At 44.0% G+C, this 19,826-nt stretch overlaps 1 protein-coding gene and 1 long non-coding RNA gene across 2 annotated transcripts in view; one reads left to right on the forward strand and one right to left on the reverse strand.

Moving 5' to 3' along the window:
* The window catches only part of LOC139537630 (ceramide synthase-like), a 46,085-nt gene that overhangs the window by 19,213 nt on the left and 7,046 nt on the right, over positions 1-19,826 (reverse strand). The window contains exon 2 of the mRNA XM_071339171.1: positions 3,778-3,864. Within this exon, the coding sequence (XP_071195272.1) occupies positions 3,778-3,864 (87 nt within the window). The remainder of the gene's footprint in view (positions 1-3,777; positions 3,865-19,826) is intronic.
* Positions 1,689-17,422, forward strand: LOC139537633 (uncharacterized). Its single transcript, XR_011667572.1, has 3 exons — positions 1,689-1,859; positions 15,607-15,813; positions 17,086-17,422. It is a non-coding gene; the product is annotated as an uncharacterized lncRNA (long non-coding RNA).

The raw sequence follows: 19,826 nt of genomic DNA on the forward strand, positions 1-19,826 counted from the left end.
GACCAAGAAGGAGTGCTCCATCAGATGACCTGGCCTCCACAATCACCCAACCTCAACCCAATTGAGATGGTTAATGATGAGTTGGACCGCAGAGTGAAGGATAAGCAGCCAACAAGTGCTCAGCATATGTAGGAACTCCTTCAACACCGTTGGAAAAGCATTCCAGGTGATGCTGGTTGAGAGAATGCCAAGAGCATTCAAAGCTGTCTTCAAGGCAAAGAGTGGCTACTTTGAAGTATCTAAAATATATTTTGATTTGTTTTACACTTTTTTGGTTACTACATGATTCCATGTGTTATTTCATAGTTTTGATGTCTTCACTATTATTCTACAATGTAGAAAATAATCTAAATAATGAAAAACCCTTGAATGAGTAGGTGTGTCCAAACTTCTGACTGGTACTGTTACAAAATATTTATTCAGTGTATTCACTGTAAGTTTCTTTGGATAAAAGTGTCTATTTAGTGTTTGTGGCAATTATTTTATAACATTAACTCTAGCTATATGTAGGAATGTAGAAATGTACAGGCTGAAACACGACACACCGCGTAGAACAATTAGCTCAGTTGATTAGAGGACATTAGTTGTTGTTACTAACCCCCTGCTGGTCCCTCCCATGCCAGCAATGAGTCTATTGGAAGAAGTGTGTGTGTGTGTGTGTGTGTGTGTGTGTGTGTGTGTGTGTGTGTGTGTGTGTGTGTGTGTGTGTGTGTGTGTGTGTGTGTGTGTGTGTGTGTGTGTCTGCCTGCCTAAGCTAAATGACAAGGATAACACAAACAGTCTATCCTCCTTGTCCCGTGGCTGTGTGTGTGTGTGTGTGTTGCAATGTTACAGGCTGGCGACTCGCACGCTCCTGCTCTGCGCTGTGCTGTGGGGGAATTAAGTCCGGGGGGGGGGGGGGGATTAGCAGAGCACTGATGCTGGGTTAGGTCAGAAGGAAGAAAGGGCATTGCACTGACTGAGGCTGGGCCATGGTCAGAGGCATCTCGGGCCATGGCAACTGACTGGCTGGATTACACTGACTATTAGCATTAGCAGTAGTGTTAGTATTAGCCAAGCAGCACTGGCCAAGCCAAGATAGAGATACTGGGATAAGGATCCTAAACTACACTAGCCCACACAGCAACCTGCTACTTGCAGACTGAGCATATGGCCATCTGACCAAGATACACTATTAGCATCAGCCAGGTAGCACTGGCCAGGTCAAGGATAGGGATGCTAAGCTAAAGCTATGATGTTTACTGCCACTGGCTGACTGAGCAGGTGGCCATCTGAGGGGATCAGGGCCTAAATTAACTTTTTGGTCCACCAGCCACTGTGGCAGGTAGATAAAAAAAATATTCCAGCCACTCAGATGTTTTACTAGCCGAAATATTGTTGCGCCATAATTATATCACAAAAACACAAACAGATGACCATGCTTCGTAATGTTTCTAAAACAATAAATGTATTAGTAAGAAGTAATGTGGTATATTGCTCAATTTCCCGGGGAAAAAATTGTGACCGGAGTCTATTAATGAAAATATCAGAGAAAAAAAATGTTCAGCTGCCCCTTTAAGGGCGGGACGTTATCGTGGTATCAGTCCTGTCAAGCTAGTCTGGGTGTGTGAGATTTGGAATCTGACTAGGGCGCGTCTTCGCTATCAGTTGAAGCAGCAGACACAAACTAACGTTGAAAAACAACCGAGCTTGTGAAAAAAAATGCAAATGGCCAAGAACCACGAGGACAGTCTCACTTTGTAGACTTTTGAGTAAATTAGACCAACTGTTATGCCTGTGCGCAGCGCCTACAAAAATGAATCTATCAGCACTTCACTCATTGCGCACAGCTCCCCTGCCAGGCAGTGTTTCTGCGTGAGGTGAGATATGGGATTTATATTTATTTGTGCAATCAGCAGCTATAAAACAAAACAGCAGAAACACTCATGTGCTCATACTTGACTTTTGACAATTTTATTTGAGAATGCAATTCTATCATTACTGTAATGCTATTACTAGCCTGTTCAACCTCTCTTTCGTATCGTCTGAGATTCCCAAAAATTGTAAAGCTGCCGCGATCATCCCCCTCTTCAAAAGGGGGAGGCACTCTAGACTCAAACTGCTACAGACCTATATCTATCCTACCCTGCCTTTCTAAGGCCTTCGAAAGCCAAGTTAACAAACAGATTACCGACAATTTAGAATCCCACCGTACCTTCTCCACTATGCAATCTATGCAACATTCTTATCAGGAGACTAAACAGCCTTGGTTTCTCAAATGACTGCCTCGCCTGGTTCACCAACTACTTCTCTGATAGAGTTCAGTGTGTCAAATCGGAGGGCCTGTTGTCTGGACCTCTGGTAGTCTCTATAGGGGTGCCACAGGGTTCAATTCTCAGGCCGACTCTCTTCTCTGTATACATCAATGATGTCACTCTTGCTGCTGGTGAGTCTCTGATCCACTTCTACGCAGACGACACCATTCTGTATACTTCTGGCCCTTCTTTGGATACTGTGTTAACAACCCTCCAGACGAGCTTCAATGCGATACAACTCTCCTTCCGTGGCCTCCAATTGCTCTTAAATACAAGTAAAACTAAATGCATGCTATTCAACCAATCGCTGCCCGCACGTGCCCACCCATCCAGCATCACTACTCTGGACGGTTCTGACTTAGAATATGTGGACAACTACAAATACCTAGGTGACTGGTTAGACTGTAAACTCTCCTTCCAGACTCACATTAAGCATCTCCAATCCAAAATTAAATCTAGAATCGGCTTCCTATTTCGCAACTAAGCATCCTTCACTCATGCTGCCAAACATACCCTCGTAAAACTGACCACCCTACCGATCCTCGACTTTGGCGATGTCATTTACAAAATAGCCTCCAACACTCTACTCAACAAATTGGATGCAGTCTATCACAGTGCCCCATATACTACCCACCATTCTCTCGTTGGCTGGCCCTCGCTTCATACTCGTCGCCAAACCCACTGGCTCCAGGTCATCTACAAGTCTCTGCTAGGTAAAGCCCCACCTTATCTCAGCTCACTGGTCACCATAGCAGCACCCACCCGTAGTACGCGATCCAGCAGGTATATCTCATTAGTCACCCCCAAAGCCAATTCCTACTTTGGCTGCCTTTCCCTACTGTTCTCTGCTGCCAATGACTGGAACGAACTGCAAAAATCACTGAAGCTGGAGACTCATACCCTCACTAGCTTTAAGCACCAGCTGTCAGAGCAGCTCACAGATCACTGCACCTGTACATAGCCCATCTGTAATATAGCCCATCCAACTACCTCATCCCCATACTGTTTTTAATGATCTTGCTCCTTTGCATCCCAGTATCTCTACTTGCACATTCATCTTCTGCACATCAATCACTCCAGTGTTTAATTGATATGTTTTAATTACTTCGCCACCACGGCCTATTAATTGCCTTACCTCCCTTATCTTACCTCATTTGCACACATTGTATATAGATTTTTTCTACTGTATTATTGACTGTATGTTTGTTTATTCCATGTGTAAATCTGTGTTGTTGTGTGTCGAACTGCTTTGCTTTATTCTTGGCCAGGTTGCAGTTGTAAATGACAACTTGTTCTCAACTAGCCTACCTGGTTAAATAAAGGTGACATAAATAAAATAAAATCACTGTAGAGCCCTGCAAACTGACCACCTGCCAACGTGGCTGGTGAAATAGACATTCTTACCTGCCAATACCTAAATCTACCCGCGGGTGGCGGTTGTTAATTTTGTGCTTGTCCCCCTGTCTGTGAGTGGCTGTCCTACCTGTCAGTCATGACGTTACCGCTGCACGCCGACACCACGATGACTCCCGCCGTGGTGGCCATGATGGCGTGGATGGAGGACACCAGCCTGAGAAAAAGGAGAGAAATGTTTCAAACACGCAATTAAGACAACTAGAAATGTGAAGTTTCAGGAGAAACTGTCGGTTCACTACTATAATTACCAGCGTGTTGCATTAATAATACCAGTTACCAGAATGTCAATGACCAGAAGCAGTATTTACAGGCAATACAGTCATATGAAAAGCTGCCAACCTTTTTGTCAATGTATGTTAGATTTTGAGAAGAGACAAGAAAATCATAGGGAGAGCATCATCATACTCTCCGTTTTCTAAAGGAAGGATGTCGCTTCACAAGTTGCAAATAGACAGAGTATCATTTTTCTTCAGGCAAATTAAGGATGTAAGCATTTTACCCAGGGTAGGCTACTCCATATCCTGTCTCACAAGCAATTATTATGGCAGGCTAATAGAAAGTCCCTTTTATCAGTTTGCTGTTCCATTTGGTCTTGAACTGCAAACTTTTATTAACTACATTATTGATTGGGGTGCAATTCACATGTAGCATAATGGAGTACTCCGTTTCATTGTAGTTTCACTTCTCCCTTTCCTTCTGGGCCTGCCTTCATTGAAACCGTTTGCACTCCATGTCTGTAATGTGGGAGGGATGTCACGCAAATTGTCAGCAATTGGCTCACATTCACAGGGGTTGCAACAAATTAAGAATTTATTTATTTCAAAAGTGTTTCCATTTTAGAATTAGAATTCAAAATCACATCCTGAATTGGGTGACCTCAGTTCGAATTGACCCCAACCGTACAAATCTTTTGACCCAATCTTTTGACAAAAGCTAAACCAGACAATAATTTCTTAGAGGACACCGATTGTACGGGCTACTTTCTAGACCTGGGGGTCCGCAAAGGTACTGCAGGGGGTCCGCGGCCAGATCAGTGCATTCAGAAAGTATTTAGACTCTTGACTTTTTCAACATTTTGTTACGTTACAGCCTTGTTCTAAAATGGATTCAATTGTTTATTTTCCTCATCAATCTGCACACAACACCCCATAATGATTTTTTTTTTTTTTTTTGCACATTTATAAAAGCATTTTTTTGAAATATCACATTTATTCAGACCCTTGTTGAAGCCTTTGGCAGAGATTACAGCCTCGCGACTTCTTGGGTATGACGCTACAAGCTTGGCACGCCTGTATTTGGGGTGTTTCTCCCATTCTTCTCTGCAGATCCCCTTAAGCTCTGTCAGGTTGGATGGAGAGCGTCGCTGCACAGCTATTTTCAGGTCTCCCTGGCTGGGCCACTGAAGGACATGAAGTGAACTGTCTTGAAGCGACTCCTGCGTTGTCTTGGCTGTTTGCTTAGGGTCGTTGTCCTGTTGGAAGGTGAACCTTGCCCCATTCTGAGGTCCTGAGCAAGTTTTCATCAAGGATCTCTGTACTTTGCTCCGTTCCTCTTTCCCTCGATCCTGACTAGTCTCCCAGTCCCTGCTGCTGAAAAACTTCCCCACAGCATGATGCTGCCAACACCATGCTTCACCGTAGGGATGGTGCCAGGTTTCCTCCAGACGTAACACTTCGCATTCAGGCCAAAGAGTTCAATCTTGGTTTCATCAGACCAGAGAATCTTGTTTCTCATGGTGTGAGACCTTCAGGTGCCTTTTGGCAAACTCCAAGCAGGCATTCATGTGCCTTTTACTGAGGTGTTGCTTCTGTCTGGCCACTCTACCATAAAGGCCTGATTGGTGGAGTGCTGCAGAGATGGCACCACTATGGGCCCTGGTCAAAAGTAGTACACTTGGGAATAGCGTGCAATTTCAGACACAGCAATGGAGTTCCCCTTTAAAATGTGGAAAAAGGGCCTGTTCAACCATGCACTTAGTTTGACAGATCTTGGCACCTCTGGCAATAAGCAGCTCTGAAATATTACGGAAATCTCATTAATTTGCCCTTACCACAGCCACTCGCTATTTACGCCTTTTATGCATTACACGATTTCCAAATTATTAAAGGGGTGATTCTATTTAGGAGTACAATAGTCTCTCTCAGTCCAGGCTAGGTCAGAGGGAGGGAGGGAGAGAGAAGGCACACACACAGAGCTGTTTCCTCCGGAGGCCAGCCACCCTTCTCCTCGGGAACGCAGGCTGTCGTGATGACGACAGTGGTCATGTGACCCTACCAGCCCGTAGCTGGATAAGACTACCAACCTCCCCTCCTCCCTTTCACCATCCCCCCCTGCCTTCCTCCACCCCTACTGCCATCAGCCCCTCCATACACCCCTTGTTTTTACCTCCACGCCTCACTGCCTCCTCGGGCCGCACACTCGGTCACAAGACCTAGATTTTCAAAACCCACTCATTGTGTCCCCCCTTTAAAGGACTTGAGGGGGAAGAGAGGGAGGTGGGTTGCCATGTTTTGTCATGTTTCCCTTTCTTCCCTAACCTTGGCTTCCTTTTCCCAGAACAGAGTCGGTCGGTCTTCCTTCTTTATGGCTACTGTGTGGCAGGGCCACGTTTTGAAGACTACCCTCTCGCTCTCTCTCCCTTCCGCCCTCTCTGAGTCAGGAGCAGTGTTTTTCTCCTCCTATGGTTAATGGGGTGTGTAATTTAGATCAGCACAGTGTACTGGTGCCTGCCCGGGCCAAACGGGAAAAGAGTGCAGAGTGAGAGGAAAAGAGCAAACAGAGCAACACTCATTAAAGGCACAGACAGTAGCGAGTCCAGCAGCCCTGCGCTCTTTCTGTCCCTCCCCCTTTCTCTCTCACTCTCTCCTCATACACAGATTAAGCCTAGCCTGTAGTGCTCAATTCATTCATCCCCTAAACTGGACACTACAATAACTGGTTGGAAGCTATTGACAAAACAAACGAGGCTACTGGTTGTCTCTCCTAACACCAAAATCGTCACAATCAACTATTTCCTGGCTTTAGTAAGATGAGAAGACCCCGAGGCCTGTTCAGAAGGGATGGGGTGATGTAGATTAATCCACATGGTTACTTAGTACTGACTCATGTTCATGTAGGCTAGGTAGGTACCAAATAGAAGAACACGGACTGAAACCGGGAAGGACTAATTTTAGTTTTCCATTGCAATGCCCTAGTGAACACTGCCCTGATGAACAATGATTCATTCAGTGGTGCTTTGGTTCATTATATTGTACTCTATAGTCTATCCACCCATTTCTTGTTGACAATGAATAGCCTTTGAAGTTAATAGGCCTACAATTTCTTCCCTAAGGACAAATAAGTATCTAACAGCTATCTATACATCTACAGGATCTAGTAGCCTATCTCAAATCAAACTTTATTTGTCACATGTACCGAATACAACAAGTGTAGACCTTACTGTGAAATGCTTACTTATAAGCCCTTAACCAACAGTGCAGTTCAAGAAGAGCTAAGAAAATATTTACCAAATAAAACTAAAGCAAAAAAAAAATGTAAAAAGAAATGTATACTAAATAAAAAATATAAAACGTAACACAATAACATACCAATAACGAGGCTATATACAGGGGGTACCGGTACTGAGTCAGTGTGCGGGGGTACAGGTTAGTTGAGGTAATTTGTACATGTAGGTAGGTGTAGAGTGACTATACATAGATAATAAACAGCGAAATAGCAGCAGTGTAAAAACAAATGGAGGGGGGGGAAGTCAAAGTAATTGTCCGGTGGCCATTTGATTACTTGTTCAGCAGTCTTATGGCTTGGGGTAGAAGCTGTTAAGGAGCCATTTGGTCTGGGTTTCCCTTTGTAGTCCGTAATAGTTTGCAAGCCCTGCCACATCCGACAAGCGTCAGAGCCGGTGTAGTAGGATTCAATCCAATCTTAATCCTGTATTGATGCTTTGCCTGTTTGATGGTTAGTCTGAGGGCATAGCGGTTTTTCGTATAAGCGTTCGGATTAGTGTCCCGCTCCTTGAAAGCGGCAGCTCTAGCCTTTAGCTCAATGCAGTTGGTTGGGATATGTATGGTCACCGTAGGGACAACGTCACTGATGCAATTGTTGATGAAGCCGATGACTGAGGTGGTATACTCCTCAATGCCATTGGATGAATCCCGGAACATATTCCAGTCTGTGCTAGCAAAACAGTCCTGTACTGTAGAATCCACGTCCTCTGACCACTTCCGTATTGAGCGAGTCACTGGTACTTCCAAGTGACTCGGAATCAGGAGGATAGAATTATGGTCAGATTTGCCAAACGGAGGGCGAGGAAGAGCTTTGCATGCATCTCTGTGTGTGGAGTAAAGGTGGTCTAGAGTTTTTTTCCCTCTGGTTGCATATGACATGCTGGTAGAAATGAGTTGAAACGGATTAAGTTTGCCTGCATTAAAGTCCCCGACCACTAGGAGCGCCGCTTCTGGATGAGCATTTTCTTGTTTCCTTATGGTCCTATACAGCTCGTTGAGTGCGGTCTTAGTGCCAGCATCGGTCTGTGGTGGTAAATAGACGGCAACGAATAATATAGATGAGAACTCTTTTGTTAGATAGTGTGGTCTAAGGAACTCTACCTCAGGCGGGCAATACCTCGAAACTTCTTTAATATCAGCATGTTACCAGCTGTTATCTAGTGTCTATCAATCTATCCAATTAGTTTCTAGGCCAGGGACTCTCCAACCCTGTTCCTGGAGAAATACCCTCCTGTAGGTTTTTGCTCCAACCCCAGTTGTAACTAACCTGATTCAGCTTTTCAACCAGTTAATTATTAGTAATGAGCTAGATTAGGGTTGGAGCGAAAACCTATAGGACGGTAGCTCTCCAGGAACAGGGTTGGAGAGCCCTGATCTAGGCTATCTAGTATATATCTTATCCATCTACAGTGAATTCGGAAAGTATTCAGACCCCTTGACTTTTTCCACATTTTGTTATTTTACAGCCTTACTCTGAAATGGATTAAATATTTTTTTTCCCTCATCAATCTACACACAATACCCCATAATGACAAAGCAAAAACAGGTTAGACATTTTTGCATATTTATATATAAAATACTTATTTACATAAGCATTCAGACCTCTTGCTATGAGACTCAAAATTGAGCTCATGTGCATCCTGTTTCAATTGATCATCCTTGACATGTTTCTACAACTTCATTGGACATGATTTGGAAAGGCACACACCTGTCTATATAAGGTCCCACAGTTGACAGTGCACATCAGAGCAAAAACCAAGCCATGAGGTTAAAGGAATTGTCTGTAGAACTGCGAGACATGATTGTGTCGAGGCACAGACTTGGGGAAGGGTACCAAAACATTTCTGCAGCATTGAAGGTCCCCAAGAACACAGCGGCTTTCATCATTCTTAAATGCAAGAAGTTTGGAACCACCAAGACTCTTCCTAGAGCTGGCCGCTCAGCCTAACTGAGCAATTGGGGGAGAAGGGCCTTGGTCAGGGAGGTGACCAAGAACCCGATGGTCACTCTGACAGAGCACCTGAGCTCCTCTGTGAAAATGTCAAGAATTGTGAAAAACTGAGTTTAAATGTATTTGGCTAAGGTGTATAAACTTCCGACTTCAACTGTATATAACATAGGTACACAGTTGAAGTCGGAAGTTTACATACACCTTAGCCAAATACATAACTCAGTTTTTCACAATTCCTGACATTTAATCAGAGTAAAAATTCCCTGTCTTAGGTGAGTTAGGATCACCACTTTATTTTAAGAATGTGAAATGTCAGAATAATAGTAGAGAGAATTATTTATTTCAGCTTTTATTTCTTTCATCACATTCCCAGTGGGTCAGAAGTTTACATACACTCAATTAGTATTTGGTAGCATTGCCTTTAAATTGTTTAACTTGGGACAAACATTTTGGCTGGTCTTCCAGAAGCTTCCCACAATAAGTTGGGTGAATTTTGGCCCATTCAGTTCTGCCCATATATTTTCTATAGGATTGAGGTCAGGGCTTTGTGATGACCACTCCAATACCTTGACTTTGTTGTCCTTAAGCCATTTTCCCACAACTTTGGAAGTATGCTTGGGGTCATTGTCCATTTGGAATTGATGTCTTGAGATGTTGCTTCAATATATCCACATAATTTTCCCACCTCATGATGCCATCTATTTTGTGAAGTGCACCAGTCCCTCCTGCAGCAAAGCACCCCCACAACATGATGCTGCCACCCACGTGCTTCACGGTTGGGATGGTGTTCCTCGGCTTGCAAATCTCCCCCTTTTTCCTCCAAACATAACGATGGTCATTATGGCCAAACAGATCTATTTTTGTTTCATCAGGCCAGAGGACATTTCTCCAAAAAGTACAATCTTTGTCCCCATGTGCAGTTGCAAACCGTAGTCTGTCTTTTTTATGGCGGTTTTGGAGCAGTGGCTTCTTCCTTGCTGAGCGGCCTTTCAGGTTATGTCGATAAAGGACTTGTTTTACTGTGGATATAGATACTTTTGTACCGGTTTCCTCCAGTATCTTCACAAGGTCTGGGATTGAGTTGTTCTGGGATTGAGTTGCACTTTTCGCACCAAAGTACGTTCATCTCCAGGAGACAGAACGTGTCTCCTTCCTGAGCGGTATGACGACTGCGTGGTCCCATAGTGTTTATACTTGCGTACTATTGTTTGTACAGATGAACGTGGTACCTTCAGGCGTTTGGAAATTGCTCCCAAGGATGAACCAGACATGTGGAGGTCTACAACTTTTTTTCTGAGGTATAGGCTGATTTCCCCATGATGTCAAGCAAAGAGGCACTGAGTTTGAAGGTAGGCCTTGAAATACATCTACAGGGACACCTCCAATTGACTCAAATTATGTCAATTAGCCTATCAGAAGCTTCTAAAACCATGACATCATTTTCTGGAATTTCCCAAGCTGTTTAAAAGGCACAGTCAACTTAGTGTATGTAAACTTCTGACCCACTGGAATTGTGATACAGTGAATTATAAGTGAAATAACATGTAAACAATTGTTGGAAAAATGACTTGTGTCATGCAAAGTAGATGTCCTAACCGACTTGACAAACCTATAGTTTGTTAACAAGAAATTTGTGGAGTGGTTGAAAAACGAGTTTTAATGACTCCAACCTAAGTGTATGTAAACTTCCGACTTCAACTGTACAAGATGTAATGACTGTACGTAAAATTTTGCACTACACATGCAACGAAGCATTGCTAACCTAGCCCACAATGTCTGCTGTGTGGATCGAGCAGTCAACAAGTCGAGCAGTCATTTGAAAGAGTAAGAACATTTCAGCGAGACAACTGAAAGGTGAAATCCATTAACGCCAAGATAATGGGATTCATTGCCCTTGACAATCAACCGTTGTCGTGGGTGATGTACCAAGTGCGCTATTTTTCAGATGTTGCCCTACGCGAGTTACACAGTAATAGCTTCACTGCTATTAGCTTCACGACTGACATTTGGACCAGCAATGTCAGCCCCATGAGCATGCTGAGTCTGACAGCACAGTGGGTCGTCGAGGATTTTGTACTGAGGAAAGTTGTATTGCATGCTTATGAATGTGCTGGTTGTCATACCGCTGCTGCCATTTCAATGGCATTTGAGAACATGTTTGAAACATGAACAGACTAGCTAGCTCAATTCGAACAACTGACTCGAGAAATAAGCTCATCAACCGCGTCTGCAGTAGACGTGATACCCTCGGTCATGGCACACGCCTGCTCAACAAAACTGCCGACAGGCTGCAAAAATGCGATTCGGTGGCATTCTATCTTTACTGTGTTCCCACCATGCTCGATGTTATGTACAAGGACTGCTACTTCGACGCAATAAAGAAACAGGGTTTACATGAAATGTTATATAAACAGCATTTTGATTATGTTTACTGGTAAATGGGGACATACGTAAATGCCAACAAAATAACTTTTTGGTCAGTGTGGTGTTTAACCTTTATTTAAGGTTAAACGCCTACGAAATCTCTCCCTCGCCCTCAATTTGGTAAATCTGACCATAATTCTATCCATCTGGTTACTGCTTACAAGCAAAAATTAAAACAGGAAGCACCAGTAACTCAGTCAATAAAAAAGTGGTCAGATGAAGCAGACGCTAAGCTACAGGACTGTTTTGCTAGCACAGACTGGAATATGTTCCGGGATTCTTCCGATGGCATTAAGGAGTACACCACATCAGTCATTGGCTTCATCAATAAGTGCATCGATGACGTCGTCCCCACAGTGACCGTACGTACATACCCCAACCAGAAGCCATGGACTACAAGCAGCATTCGCACTGAGCTAAAGGCCAGAACTGACCCTTTCAAGGAGCGGGACTCTAACCCGGAAGCTTTTAAGCTTATAAGAAATCCCGCTATGCCCTCCGACGAACCATCAAACAGGCAAGGCGTCAATACAGGACTAAGATCAAATTGTACAACACCGGCTCCGACCCTTGTTCGATGTAGCAGGGCTTGCAAACCATTACAGACTACAAAGGGAAGGAAAGCCAAGAGCTGCCCAGTGACACACACAAGCCTACCAGATGAGCTAAACTACGTCTATGCTCGCTTCGAGGCAAATAACACTGAAACATGCATGAGAACACCAGTTGTTCCCGGACGACTGTGTGATCACGCTCTCCGCAGCCGATGTGTACAAGACCTTTAAACAGGTCAAAATTCACAAGGCTGCAGGGACAGACGGATTACCAGGACGTGTACTGCGAGCATGCGTTGACCAACTGGAATGTGTCTTCACTGACATTTTCAACCTCTCCCTGTCTGAGTCCGTAATACCAACATGTTTTAAGCAGACCACCATAGTCCCTGTGCCCAAGAACACTAAGGTAACCTGGCTAAATGACTACCGACCCGTAGCACTCATGTCTGTAACCATGAAATGCTTTGAAAGCCTGGTCATGGCTCACATCAACACCATTATCCCAGAAACCTTAGACCCACTCCAATTTGCATACCGCCCTAACAGGTCCACAGGCAAAGATAACTGAACTAAATGACTACCGCCCCGTAGCACTCACTTCTGTCATCATGAAGTGCTTTGAGAGACTAGTCAAGGATCATATCACCTCCACCTTACCGGACACCCTAGACCCACTTTAGGTGGGCCTATCGCCCTAACAGGTCCACCGAGGATGCAATCGCTATATCATTGCACATTGCCCTATCCCATCTGGACAAGAGAAATACCTATGTAAGAATGCTGTTCATTGACTACAGCTCAGCATTCAACACCATAGTAACCTCCAAGCTCATCATCAACCCCGCCCTGTACAATTGGGTCCTGGACTTTGACGGGTCGCCCCCAGGTGGTGAAGGAAGGAAACAATATCTCCACCTCGCTGACCCTCAACACTGGAGCCCCACAAGGGTGCGTGCTCATCCCCCTCCTGTACTCCCTGTTCACCCATGACTGCGTGGCCATGCACGCCTCCAACTCAATCATCAAGTTTGCAGACGACACAACAGTAGTGGGCTTGATTACTTACAACTACGAGACAGCCTACAGGCAGGCCGGTGAGGACACTCGGAGTGTGGTGTCAGAAAAACAACCTCTCACTCAACGTCAACAAAACGAGATGATCGTAGACTTCACGAAACAGCAGAGGGAGCACCCCCCATCCACATCGAAGGGACAGCAGTGGAGAAAGTGGAAAGTTAAGTTCCTCAGCGTACACATCAACGACAAACTGAAATGGTCCACCCACACAGACAGTGTGGTGAAGAAGGCGCAATAGCGCCTCTTCAACCTCAGGTGGCTGAAGAAATGTGGCTTGTCACCCTAAAAAACCCTGACTAACTTTTACAAATCCACAATCACAGCCTGGTACGGCAACTGCTCCTTCCTCAACCGCAAGGCTCTCCAGAGGGTGGTACAGTCTGCACAACTCCTCACCGGGGGCAAACTATCTGCCCTCCATGACACCTATAGCACACAATGTCACAGGAAGGCAAAAAAGATCAAAGACAACAACCATCCGAGCCACTGCCTGTTCACACCACTACCATCCAGAAGGCGAGGTCAGTATAGGTGCATCAAAGCTGGGACCGAGAGACTGAAGAACAGCTTCTATCTCAAGGAAATCAGACTGCTAAACAGCAATCAGTAACTCAGAGAGGGTGCTGCCTACACGGAGACACGGATAACTGGCCACTTTAACAAATGGATCACTAGTCATTTTAAACAATGCCACTTTAATAATGTTTACATTACTCCAATCATATGTATATACGGTATTTTATACCATCAATTGCACCTTGCCTACGCCGCTCGACCATCCATATATTTATATGTACATATTCTTATTCACCCCTTTTAGATTTGTGTGTATTAGGTAGTTGTTAGATATTACTGCACTGTCGGAACCAGAAGCACAAGAATTTCACTACACTCGCATTAACATCTGCTAACCATGAGTATGTGAAAAATACAATTTGATTTGATTTGACTACAGCTCAGCATTCAACACCATAGTGCCCTCAAAGCTCATCAATAAGCTAAGGACCCTGGGACTAAACACCTTCCTCTGCAACTGGATCCTGGACTTTTTGACGGGCCGCCCCCAGGCGGTAAGGGTAGGTAACAACCTACCTCAACACACGGACCCCTCAAGGGTGTGTGCTCAGTCCCCTCTTGTACTCCCTGTTCACTCATGACTGCACGGCCAGGCATGACTCCAACACCATCATTAAGTTTTCCGATGACAACAGTGGTAGGCCTGATCACCGACAACGACGAGTCAGTCTATAGGGAGGAGGGAGGAGACCTGGCCGTGTGGTACCAGGACAACAACCTCTCCCTCCATGTGATCAAGACAAAGGAGATGATTGTGGACTACAGGACAAGGAGGACCGAGCACATTTTCATCGACCGTGCTGTAGTGGAGCAGGTTGAGAACTTCAAGTTCCTTGGTGTCCACATCACCAACAAACTAACATGGTCAAGCACACCAAGACAGTCATGAAGAGGGCACGACAAAACCTACTCCCCCTCAGGAGACTGGGAATGGGTCCTTAGATCCTCAAAAGGTTCTACAGCTGCACCATCGAGAGCATCCTGACTGGTTGCATCACTGCCTGGTACGGCAACTGCTCGGTCTCCGACCACAAGGGACTACAGAGGGTAGTGCGTACGGCCCAGTACATCACTGGGGCCAAGCTTCCTGCCACCCAGGACCTCTATACCAGGCGGTGTCAGAGGAAGGCCCTACAATTTGTTAAAGACTCCAGCCACCCTAGTCATAGACTGTTCTCTCTGCTACCGCACGGCAAGTAGTACCGGAGCGCCAAGTCTAGGTCCAAGATGCTTCTAAACAGCTTCTACACCCAAGCCATAAGACTCCTGAAAATCTAATCAAATGGCTACCCAGACCATTTGCATTGCATTGCCCACCCTGTTATCATCTATGCCTATTCACTTTAATAACTCTACCTACATGTACATATTACCTCAATTACCTCGACTACTGGTGCTCCTGCATATTGACTCTGTACCGGTACCCCCAGTGTATAGTCTCGCTATTGTTACTTTACTGCTGCTCTTTAATTACTTGTTTCTTTTATTTCTTATTTGTATTTTTTAAACTGCATTGTTGGTTAGGGGCTTGTAAGTAAACAACATCTGTTGTATTAAGGCACACGTGACTAGGTTTGCACATTTTGGGGAATATTCAGGGGTGGAAACTTTCCGTGGGAATTAATGGCAATATATGGGAATATGTGCAAATTAATATTAATACCATTTAAATGTAGATGTTTTTGCATTGGATATATTTACTCTGCACCAGACAGGATGCTCTTGCCAGCATACTTGGGGTCCTACATGTACACTGCGGCGTGTATGGGCTTCAGGCATAAGTCTTCACACTTTTTGATGTATTTCAGAACTGCAGTTTCCTCTGCTTGGAGCAACAGTGAAGTGGGCAGGACAGTACGGATTTCTTCTCTTACATCTGCAAGCAGAGTCTGAACTAGAGGTTGATCGATTAATTGGCATTTTTGGACACCGATTATGGCCGATTACATTGCATTCCATGAGGAAACTGCGTGGCAGGCTGACCACCTGTTACGCGAGTGCAGCAAGGAGCCAAGGTAAGTTGCTAGCTAGCATTAAACTTATCTTATAAAAAACAATCAATCTTCACATAATCACTTGTTAACTACACATGGTTGATGATATTACTAGGTTAACCAGCTTGTCCTGCGTTGCATATAACCAATGCTGTGCCTGTTAATTTATCATCGAATAGGGTTGCTACCCGTTCGATAAAATACAGAACAGTTCCGTATTTCACTGAAAGAATAAACGTTTTGTTTTCGGGAATGATAGTTTCCGGATTTGACCATATTAATGACCAAAGGCTAGTATTTCTGTGTTTATTATATTATAATTAAGTCTATGATTTGATCATTGATAGAGCAGTCTAAGCGGTGGTAGGGGGCAGCAGGCTCGTAAGCATTCATTCAAACTTTACTGCGTTTGCCAGCAGCTCTTAGCAATGCTTGATTCACATGCTGTTTACGACTTCAAGCCTATCAACTCCTGAGATTAGGATGGCAATACTAAAGTGCCTATTAGAACATCCAATAGTCAAAGGTATATGAAATACAAATGGTATCGAGAGAAATAGTCGACGCGTTATAATTCCTATAATAACTACAACCTAAAACTTAACTGGGAATATTGAAGAACTGGGAATATTTAACCACCAGCTTTCATATGGTCTCATGTTCTGAGCAAGGAACTTAAATGTTAGCTTTTTTACATGGCACATATTGCACTTTTACTGTGTTTTTGCAGTATTTAAACCAAATTGAACATGTTTCATTATTTATTTGAGACTAAATAGATGATGTATTATATTAAGTTAAGTGTTCATTCAGTATTGTTGTAATTGTCATTATTACAAATAATATATATATATATATATATATAAATAATAATTTTTTAAAAATAAAAAAATATTGTCCGATTAATCGGTATTGGGATTTTTTGGTCCTGCAATAATCGGTATCGGCGTTGAAAAATCATAGTCGTTCGACCTCTAGTCTGAACATCAGACAGGGTGGCATTGTCTCCCTCAATCTGTGCAATGGCTACCGCTATAGGTTTCAGGAGTTTCAGGCTGCTTTCCACTCTCTCCCAAAATACATCATCCAGGAGAATCCTCTTGATGGGGCTGTCCATATCGGCAGACTGTGACATGGTCATTTCTTGGAGAGACTCCTTCCCCTACAGGAGACTGTCAAACATGATAACACCACCCCAACGGGTGTTGCTGGGCAGCTTCAATGTGGTGCTCTTATTCTTCTCACTTTGCTTGGTGAGGTACCTAACCATTTCCTTGGCTCTCTTGTTTTCAGTGCCATGATGTCCTTGACGAGCAGATTCAATGCTTGAGCAGCACAGCCAAAGGGTGTGATGTGAGGGAAGGACTCCTCAACTTTAGACCAAGCAGCCTTCGTGTTCGCAGCATTGTCTGTCACCAGTGCAAATACCTTCTGTGGTCCAAGGACAATGACGACTGCCTTCAGCTCATCTACAATGTAGAGACCGGTGTGTCTGTTGTCCCTTGTGTCTGTGCTCTTGTAGAATACTGGTTATGGGGTGGAGATGATGTACTGTAGTTAAATATTCCTTGCCCACGAACGTTCGACCACCCATCAGAGATGATTGCAATACAGTCTGCTTTCTCTATGATTTGCTTGACCTTCACTTGAACTCTGTTGAACTCTGCATCCAGAAAAAGAGTAGATAAAGCATATCTGGTTGGAGGGGTGTGTGCTGGGCGAAGAACATTCAGAAATCTCGTCCAATACACATTGCCTGTGAGCATCAGAGGTGAACCAGTTGCATACACAGCTCGAGCAAGACATTCATCAGCATTTCTCTGACTATGATCCTCCATTGAGTCCAAAAAACGTCCGATTCCAGGAGGATCATGAGCTGTTGCTATCGATAAAGTGTCTGATTCATAATTTTCACCTCGAATAGAAGTAGAGGGACTTTTGTCAGAGGTTGCTTGCTGTGAGCGCTGAGAGAACTGTATGCACTTGGCCAGATGATTCTGCATCTTTGTTGCATTCTTCACATGTGATTTGGCCAAGTATTTACAAATGTACACAGCTTTTCCTTCTACATTAGCTGCAGTGAAATGTCTCCACACATCAGATAGTGCAGAAATTGTTAACAAGTTAAAAAGTATTTAAACACACTTTGCTGTCGGCTACTATTTACTAGTTAACAAAAAAAGTATGTATGTCATATAAAATATATTCACCCCAGCCAGTATTGTAATCAAAACTTACCCGAAAGCATGTACAGTCGTGGCCAAAAGTTTTGAGAATGACACAAATATTAATTTTCACAAAGTCTGCTGCCTCAGTTTGTATGATGGCAATTTGCATATACTCCAGAATGTTATGAAGAGTGATCAGATGAATTGCAAAGTCCCTCTTTGCCATGCAAATGAACTGAATCCCCAAAAAACATTTCCACTGCATTTCAGCCCTGCCACAAAATGACCAGCTGACATCATGTCAGTGATTCTCTCGTTAACAAAGGTGTGAGTGTTGACGAGGACAAGGCTGGAGATCACTCTGTCATGCTGATTGAGTCCGAATAACAGACTGGAAGCTTCAAAAGGAGGGTGGTGCTTGGAATCATTGTTCTTCCTCTGTCAAGCATGGTTACCTGCAAGGAAACACATGCCGCCATCATTGCTTTGCACAAAAAGGGCTTCACAGGCAAGGATATTGCTGCCAGTAAGACAGCACCTAAATCAACCATTTATCAGATCATCAAGAACTTCAAGGAGAGCGGTTCAATTGTTGTGAAGAAGGCTTCAGGGCGCCCAAGAAAGTTCAGCAAGCGCCAGGACCGTCTCCTAAAGTTGATTCAGCTGCGGGATCGGGGCACCAACAGTACAGAGCTTGCTCAGGATTGGCAGCAGGCAGGTATGAGTGCATCTGCACACACAGTGAGGCGAATACGTTGAGGATGGCCTGGTGTCAAGAAGGGCAGCAAAGAAGGCACTTCTCTCCAGGAAAAACATCAGGGACAGACTGATATTCTGCAGAAGGTACAGGGATTGGACTGCTGAGGACTGGGGTAAAGTAATTTTCTCTGATGAATCCCCTTTCCGATTGTTTGGGGCATCCGGAAAAAAGCTTGTCCGGAGAAGACAAGGTGAGCGCTACCATCAGTCCTGTGTCATGCCAACAGTAAAGCATCCTGAGACCATTCATGTGTGGGGTTGCTTCTCTGCCAAGGGAGTGGGCTCACTCACAATCTTGCCTAAGAACACAGCCATTAATAAAGAATGGTACCAACACATCCTCTGAGAGCAACTTCTCCCAACCATCCAGGGACAGTTTGGTGATGAACAATGCCTTTCCAGCATGATGGAGCACCTTGCCAGAAGGCAAAAGTGATAACTAAGTGGCTCGGGGAACAAAACATCGATATTTTGGGTCCATGGCCAGGAAACTCCCCAGACCTTAATCCCATTGAAAACGTGTGGTCAATCCTCAAGAGGCGGGTGGACAAACAAAAACCCACAAATTCTGACAAACTCCAAGCATTGATTATGCAAGAATGGGCTGACATCAGTCAGGATGTGGCCCAGAAGTTAATTGACAGCATGTCAGGGCGGATTGCAGAGGTCTTGAAAAAGAAGGGTCAACACCGAAAATATTTACTATTTTCATCAACTTCATGTAATTGTCAATAAAAGCTTTTGACACTCATGAAATGCTTGTAATTACACTTCAGTATTCCATAGTAACATCTGACAAATATCTAAAGACACTGAAGCAGCAAACGTTGTGGAAATTAATATTTGTGTCATTGTCAAAACTTTTGGCCATGACTGTAGGCCTTGGCTCAGACAGTGTAGTAGTGTGGGCTCAATAGCATCTCATTTAGAGGTCGACCGATTAATCGGAATGGCCGATTAATTAGGGCCGATTTCAAGTTTTCATAACAATCGGAAATCGGTATTTTTGGACACCGATTTGGCAGATTAAATTTCTTTTTTTAAATGTACACCTTTATTTATCCTTTATTTAACTAGGCAAGTCAGTTAAAACTTCTTCAGGCTGCA

This window comes from Salvelinus alpinus, chromosome 13 (assembly GCF_045679555.1).
Source record: "Salvelinus alpinus chromosome 13, SLU_Salpinus.1, whole genome shotgun sequence".
Lineage (NCBI taxonomy): Eukaryota > Metazoa > Chordata > Actinopteri > Salmoniformes > Salmonidae > Salvelinus > Salvelinus alpinus.